The sequence below is a fragment of the Dendronephthya gigantea genome, unplaced genomic scaffold (genome assembly GCF_004324835.1).
Source record: "Dendronephthya gigantea isolate DGI-Jeju-01 unplaced genomic scaffold, DenGig_1.0 000030F, whole genome shotgun sequence".
Classification (NCBI taxonomy): Eukaryota; Metazoa; Cnidaria; class Anthozoa; order Malacalcyonacea; family Nephtheidae; genus Dendronephthya; species Dendronephthya gigantea.
The window spans coordinates 758,931-766,984 of NW_021163040.1; the positions used below are offsets into that span (position 1 = coordinate 758,931).

The 8,054-nt window shown below is 35.9% G+C and overlaps 1 protein-coding gene across 4 annotated transcripts in view; it reads right to left on the bottom strand.

Annotated features, from left to right (window-relative positions):
• Positions 1–4,466, bottom strand: part of LOC114524275 (peptidylprolyl isomerase domain and WD repeat-containing protein 1-like) — a 29,250-nt gene extending 24,784 nt beyond the window's left edge. For all 4 annotated transcript variants that reach the window (XM_028545426.1, XM_028545427.1, XM_028545428.1 and 1 more), the window contains exons 1-5: positions 4,349–4,466; positions 1,780–1,882; positions 1,065–1,165; positions 518–613; positions 102–189 (exon numbers count right to left, since the gene is read on the bottom strand). In XM_028545426.1, the coding sequence (XP_028401227.1) occupies positions 102–189; positions 518–613; positions 1,065–1,165; positions 1,780–1,882; positions 4,349–4,466 (506 nt within the window). The remainder of the gene's footprint in view (positions 1–101; positions 190–517; positions 614–1,064; positions 1,166–1,779; positions 1,883–4,348) is intronic.
• Between the last annotated feature and the right edge of the window lie 3,588 nt (positions 4,467–8,054).

Below are 8,054 nucleotides of genomic sequence, written 5' to 3' on the forward strand. Positions count from 1 at the left end.
GCATGTTGATTATATCTTAAATTTTTCTTAAACAAGTGCACACGCACATTTTTACGGGTATTACCAAGCATATAGGCATATATGTGTATTACCAAGCTTACCAAGCTAAAGCTGCAATGGCAGCTCCGCGTGAGTATATCCACTCACATTGTCCAGGTTCATACCCAATTTTCATCATGTTGATCATATCTATGAAAAAAAGATGCAAGTTAGAAATGATGTATCGTTCCTGTATTTCCACGGAGATCTTTAGTTGTTCTTATTGACAGTTATTAGAATATACATGGTTTGGAGACTAGATGGAAGTACAATAAAACTCACTATCTATGTTACTGTCCAGGTTTATGCAAAAATCGGTTCCTTATCGGTCACATGGCTATTGTATTTTTGCCCAACCATCGAGGTGCATATACAGTAGACAGTTTTTCCCTATTTCAATGTAGCCGAATTCGGCGTCATTTTGTTCATCGTAGGCAAACTGCACATAAAAAAGAAGAGATTTATTCACCATTCTTACCAAAATTTACAACATCAAAGACCTTTAGAGATTTGTCATTTGCGACAGAACAGAACAAAAGACCGTCGACGCTTGCAGCTGTACAGCATATTGATCCTATATTAATAGCAAATGCACAAGATACAGATTAGGTCTACATTTTTTTAATAAAGTACAAAACTTCTTCAGATCATTATAGAAGCTGAGACTATATACAGTACGCATGCATCCATGCATATGGTTTAATCCAGGTAACGAGAGAGATGGCGAATTTTCCTGACGTGGAATCTCAACACAACAAAAAAATTACCTCCGTTTTCAGTGTATATTATAGAAAGTCAATCAGCTTTTATAAACAATTTTCGACGCCGTGCATTTGAGTAAAATGTAGCTACGTTCGCTATCTTTCGTAATTATGGATTGCACCATTAAAACATCAGTAATTCATACAGGCATGCACGAAAATTGACGTTGCAAATGTTTATCAAAATATAGCATGTAGCTATAACTAATAATTAAGGCACTAACTATTACAGCCACCATATAATACCATGTGTAAGTTCTTTACCTAAGTGACCCCTGTAGTGCTTAACAAATTCAACGCCTTCTTCAGTTTTCTTCCAAAATTTCACGTGCCCATCGCAGCTTGCAGTAACAAGGAAGTCAGTCCTAATAAAGACACGATATATGACTTTTGTAGTGTATATTATATATATATATATACAAGAAACACAACAACTTTGAACATGCAAGATCGTGTATGGTAAGACATCAGAAAAAAAGCATTATAGACGTTGAATTATTGTTTCCGTGTGGAAATAAAGTTAAAGTTTAAGTTATAACAGCACTCACTTATGTGTGGGTTTTACTAAAAGTCGAAAGAAGCTTGAAGTCGAATCAGCCGCTTGAAGTTAGCACGGAAAAGAATAGGAAGTTGAATCAGTCGCTGAAGTTACCACGAAAAAGAAGGAAGTTAAATCAGCCGCTGAAGTTAACACGAAAAAGCAGGAAGTTCAAAGTTGAATCAGCCGCTAAAGTTAGCACGAAAAAGCAGGAAGTTCATAATTGAATCAGCCGCTGAAGTTAGCACGAAAAAGTAGGAAGTTCAACCTCTTAACGCCAATAAGATGGTCACAAATAATATGTCACATGCGACCTTAATTGTTTTCGATTTGCCAAAATGAAGATTGGACGCATGGGAGAATAAGTCTTGCGCGAAAAAGAACACATTGAATTTAAAACTCTCGCTTTAGCTCTAGTAAACATACAAAGGACACACTCACCTTGTTACGACGACGTGCGTAATAAAATCACGATGCATATAACTTTTCTCGTAGGATTCTGACGAAGGCAGGTTATCAAGGTATACTTGTTCGAATTCTAAAACTAATTAATTGTTCATGGAAAATTAGAAAATCCTATTCCGGAAAACCGAAAATTTTTTTAGTTCTATTGTACAAATCTTTTAGAGTAACAAGCATCCGGGCCAGGAATGTATTATAGCCAGGGAATACGAGTTTTTAATCTCAAAAATAATTTGCCCAAAAAATATAATAATTATTAAAGTTACAGCTTTTGTTTCTTAAAATCATCTTTTTCGGTCAGATAAGATCATATACTGTAGCGGTAACGCACCGTTACGTCCAGAAATTACAGAGGCTAAAAATTACAGTAGCAAGACCGGAAATTTCAAGCCAATAACTGTTAAGGTTGGTATAGTGATATTGAGGTGTAAATAGTATAACTATATCTATCATATATCATTTCTAACTTCAGCTGAAGTAGAGAAACCACAATAAGATCTCCTGGCATTAATATTAAGCAACTCAAAACAGTTTACAAAATTATTACCTGACAGCCCTGATTGAATGCTTCAATGAAGAAGATCCGAGGACATGGAAGACTATTTGTCTGAAGTACAACTCTAGCCGTCTCTTACATTTTAAATCAACTTGTTGTTTTTATTCCCATGTCACACTGTATGTTATCTTAATTGTGTGTATTTTTGTATCAAGGGCACACAGTATAATTGGTTTTCACTCATGTGTTTTGGCAAAGTTAAATAAAATAAAATAAATCCAAGCATTTCGGAAAGCCCTTCAGAACGTAATACGACACTTTTAGGTATTTTGGTTTAAAAAGGTGGTTCGTTAAACGTGACGTCGGTCGGTAATAGGACACAAGCGTCGGTAAAAAGTATATAATTTCGCTCAACTTGCTTAGTTACTTGCGATAATTTAACAAGTCGTCTCACTCGTTGCTAATAAATGATTTTTACAGCAATAGAACAGATTCTCAAAGTTTTGCATGTTAATGTCCAATCAATAATTATGTACACTAACTACACTTCTAAAACGCATAATGTTTGAGGCATTCCAGCCACAAATTCCTATCACATTACATTTCCTTAATGCAGTCGGTTCTCATTGCTTTTATGCTTTCTATGGATGCGCTTCAAGTGTCACATGCTTTATTTCTATAATAAAGTAGTATATATCTACTGTATACTTTCAAATATATGGGACCATTTGCAATGTAATGTCATTGTAATCATGAGATTGTATTATTATTTATTGTAATTACCAAACATCGAGGTAACTTTGGCTGTTTATGGACTCAATTGTTGATTATTGATTTAATATTTTTAGCTGAATAAATAATGCTATGGGTGAGTAGAAATAATTTTCAATTTGCAGGTTTTTAACTTAATATAAATCTGGGTATCTAAAATGTCATTTTATGCATTTCGGGAACATTTTTATAAAATGATTTCATTTTCAAGACACAATTTATATGCATTTTCAAGACACAATTTATATTGCTGTTGCGATAGGGTTACATTTCAAAATGTATTTAAAAGTATATATATAGTTCTAAAATTTTTGTGCAAACAAAAACCGTTTTATTGTACTGGTATTAGAAGCTAGCTTCTATTGTTGGTACAACTAGATACAAGTACTCATAATTGCTAGCTAGTGTAAGTGTCCACTGTTGTACCTATATTCCAACTGGTAGATTTGGCCATCTTAAGAAATGTTTTCTCTGCTTAAAATTTATTAGTGGTCACAATGTCTTCTATGTACTGTAGTTTGAGAGCCATAATGTACCCCTTAGGTCAAGGCTCGGTGAAAACAGTTTTATTCTTTCTGAATCAAGCAAAGTTAAAGCATGGCCAAACTCTTTTGACTACAGTTGCAAATAGGTGATTGTGCATAGATACACTTTACTGAGCATGCGAGTGTAAGAAAATATGCTGAGGTCTCTGTCACATGCACAACTTGGTTGCTCTATCAAAAGAAATGTACTTATAATAAATTGTGTCTTAAGAATGCAATTGTTTTATCAAAATGCTCCTAAATAGCTGAAAATTCTATTTAAGAGATCCAATTATTTTAAATTTTTCAACCTGCATTAGACGCTGCCCTTATTAATTGCCTCACGGACAGCATCCAACCGAATGTAGATCACTCCACCTTGGTGGCTTTGATTTCTGTGCCTATTTAGTACACCGCCAGTAATTGCATCAATTTTAAAACGAGACCAGCTACTGCCTACTGGCTATTTAGTGATCTTGATACTGTGTAGTAAAAAATTAGTTGATTTAATGCAGCTTCAAGCCTTCAAACAATCTTTTTACAAGGAAAGTACCGTAGCAACGTTTGAATAAGGTTGGATGAGAACATCTTAAACACTTAGGGTACTTATCAAAGCTATACTTTATATCTAACTTTTAATAAATGAAATTAATATACACAAATTATAAATTCGATACTAATAGGGATAAGGGACGAGTTTAAAAGGTGAAAAACACCGCAATTTGGTCCCAAATAACGCATATAATCCAAAAAATACCTTTTTTCTTCTTTGGTTTACTTGCTTCGACGGGCAATGGCCCGATCATCTCATCTTCGCTCTCATCGTCATTACTGTTTTGTTCTTTTGCACGTTTCTTGCTCTGTTCTTCAGCCATCTTGGTTTTTTAGCGCCCTCGTTACTCTTTTATGCGCCCTCGATTATTCTACATGCAGCATGAAACTGATTAACTTCATGTTGTATCCTTATTAATTGAGACCAGAGCAGTGATCGGGACCAGACGCGCCGTACCGCACGACATGAACACAGAAGACCCTGGGAGTGAGGTTGGGCACTGCACAGACGAAGTAAACAACGTAAGCGCGACACACGCGCGAGTATCACACGCGCAAGTCAAAGTCTGGGCTGCCTATGAATGCACAGCGAGTTTTCGCGAAAAAAAAATTTAATGTTTTTATTGAGAAATGTTTTTGCAACAAGTGAATGGTAATATTTCTTAAGTTTAATTACATACGTGATAGCGGGCAAAATGCTTAAGATTAGTGATGATGTTTAACATGGGAATAAGTATGCTTTTTTCGAACCGACATTACCGAAAATTGTGAATCGAATGTGATCGCTAAATCTTGGTCCAGAATCGGGGATGCCTGGAACATGAGGACGGCTGCAGGAACTAAATCCTGGTCTTGATTGGTTTTCTAATGCGGCCATGTCAGTTCGTTTATTCATAATTCCGTTTTGATCATTTTTTTTTTCATCACCGCCTGGATCTTGCTGGGCTTTCGGAACGTTTGAAGGAGCAAAGTCGACTAGGATACATTCAAGAATATCTGGTCACCAGAGAGATCAGACATTCTTGAATGTTCTGTTTTAAGCGATGTCATGTCAAAGACTCAAAGTACATATGGAACGTTCGACTACAGTTGTAGAGATAACAAGTGGGGTGTGCAAAAATAGCGCAGAAAATATATTTACCCTTGAAAGAAGCTTGTCGGCATATTCTGCTATTTTGTTGAAACAAACAACAGCGCTTTACGCACAAATGAGTTTGGATTTTATTTTCAACGAACTAAAATTAGAAATGATTTTTCGATTGCAGTAAAATTAAAACAGACTGTTCGAATTTACTGCATATGTTTCATAGTCTATCTCCTAATCTGAATGACGCAAGCACGCCTACGATACTTGGATGCAGCTAGTTTTCAATAGACTTTTCCCCATTTAGCTTTCAAGCGCGCAATGCGTGACGGTAGTTGATTATCAAGCAACTTTGAGTTGCGATAGCGCCTGTTTGAAGCCATTTCGTTTGTAAGAAAACCTTGCCGATTCTTTTTGCTTTTCTGTTAAACTAAATCGTTCCTGAACATGGCGAAATAACAACCTTGATAATAGACTACCGTCACGCATTGCGCGCTCGAAAACTAAAAGAAGAAAGGCTATTGCTATGTCTATGCGCCCACGATAAATCAATCTACAATTCATTAATCGATAGGCCTTATAATGATGTAAATTTGATTGACATGCAAGTGATCTCATCAGATTAAGCTACACAGTAAGTAGTTATATATATATATATATATATATATATATATATATATATATATATATATATATATATATATATATATATATATATATATATTCCTCGCGCAGATGCTATGCTGATAAAATGATCATGCATCCACTTTTGAAGTTTCGTCTTGTACAAGTTTAACACGCGTATTGCGTACATTCTAGAGTTTTTAGTGGCGTCGATCTCTTGTGTAGCGGTAGTAGCGCTAAGCTGTTAATTCCATAGCCATCATGTCAGTACTTAATTATTTGCTATCAGTTGATTCTGTACTGAGTACAACGGTGTCTGATTGGGAAATTTGTTAACGCTGTCAATTACATACTGAACTATTCTATGCACTACATGATGTCGTGATAGCTTATATGAGAGCTATAATAAGCAATTCATCGATCAATTCGTGGACGTAGTTTTCACACTGAGTTTACGATAGCCTTTTATATAATTCGTAATTTACCCATGATACCATCGCCTGTGGTCGCACCGGTTACACTCTGGTTTGACTGGCCGTTTAACAAGCCTTCTTCAGCACACCGGATAGAAAAAGTCGTCGGGTCCTTTCCGAGATGAAGTGCACAGCGATTTTCGTGTAAAAAATAAAATTAGTATACACCCGACCATTGTCTATTACAAATCCTACATTCTGATTGGCTACTCAACCATTGTCTATTCGTGTTAGTGCACGCTTGGGAAAATTTCTCCCGCGCGACCGTATAAAATTGAATTATTTTTCGGTGTAATTGCGGTGTATCGATTATTTTCTCGATATTAATATATCTATAGGTAAGGGGTGTATACTAAAACAATTAGACAACTCGCCTTCGTTGTCTATGAGCGAATAATGAACTCAGGCTTCGCCTTCGTTGACTGTTCGCTTATAGACAACTCGGACTCGTTGTCTAATTGTTAAATGGTATCTTGTCTCAATCTTTATCAACTTGAAACTGTAAATGAATAGAATAATTGCGTGTCCTGAAAGCTGGCACCGATACATCCATTTAGGGCCTAATACCAAGCCAGGATTACTATCAAACTTTCATGGTTAAGGCTGGTTTATAACTGGTTTTAGATTCCGATCAATGATTTTGAATTGTTCTCTTATTTTTAGTATAGCATATGCATGTATTACCCAATCCATCAATATTGAGGATAATCTGATTTGGTGAATACTAACTTGAGCTTTATCAGCGTCTGAGCGGACTGAGCCACCATGGTCAGGACTGTATGATAAAATCATATCACACAAGAATCAATCACAGAAGTATAATGAGGGTGTCATGTCATCTACAGGGCGACCACCGTGTTGGAATTTAATTAAACAGAATCCTTATCGTAAAGGTGCATTAGTACAGTATAGTTACCAAGTTGACTATAAGCAATACAGGCTTACATCGTGTGGCTACTGAGGCAGTAATATAAACCAGTAGTGAAAAGGCGTGTTTTTGTTTTGTTATCTTGGCTTTAAGTATTCGAGAAAGCTTATTTCAACCTGAGGGGGATTATCTGGACTCTGGAGTGCTGGTGCAGAGAAAGACAATAGCCCTCAGGTCGAAACGTCCAGATGTTTTGTCATCGGTATATTTTAGGCCATGTAGAGCGTAATCCAATTTGCTTGGTCTAGCAAATTCACTGATTTATTGCGAAAATTTTCGAAGTTACCAATCAGTGGACAGGAATTACATTCCGGGAATTATATTATGCATAACATAATCGACTTTTGTGATTGGCTTTTTCTAATTATAGTGAACAGAAGCAAACAGTACGATTCATTCTTTTAAAAATCAATATTTATAGTTCATTGTTTTAATTGTTATCACTAACCAATCACCAATAAGCAAAGCTTTTCCGTATAGGTAGGTACGGCCCAAATTATATAGGTTTCAAGGCTAAGATCTCTAGCTGTCAAAAGTCAAATTTAGAACAAATTCATCTTTTAAATTACGCAATTTTCATCGACTGCAAAAAATGCTCAAACCGGTTTTGATGCCGTGAACTGACTGTTCTAACGTAAACCTCTTCACATGCATGCAGTAAAAACGGGCCGATAAGATAGTGTAAAAGCGTACCTTTTCTTTGGAAATCTTATTGTCATAAGAAGTACGACGAAAAAGCTACCCAACATGACCTCAAGTTTTCAAGAGGAGAGTATAAATTGTCAATATTTTCTCGAACCTG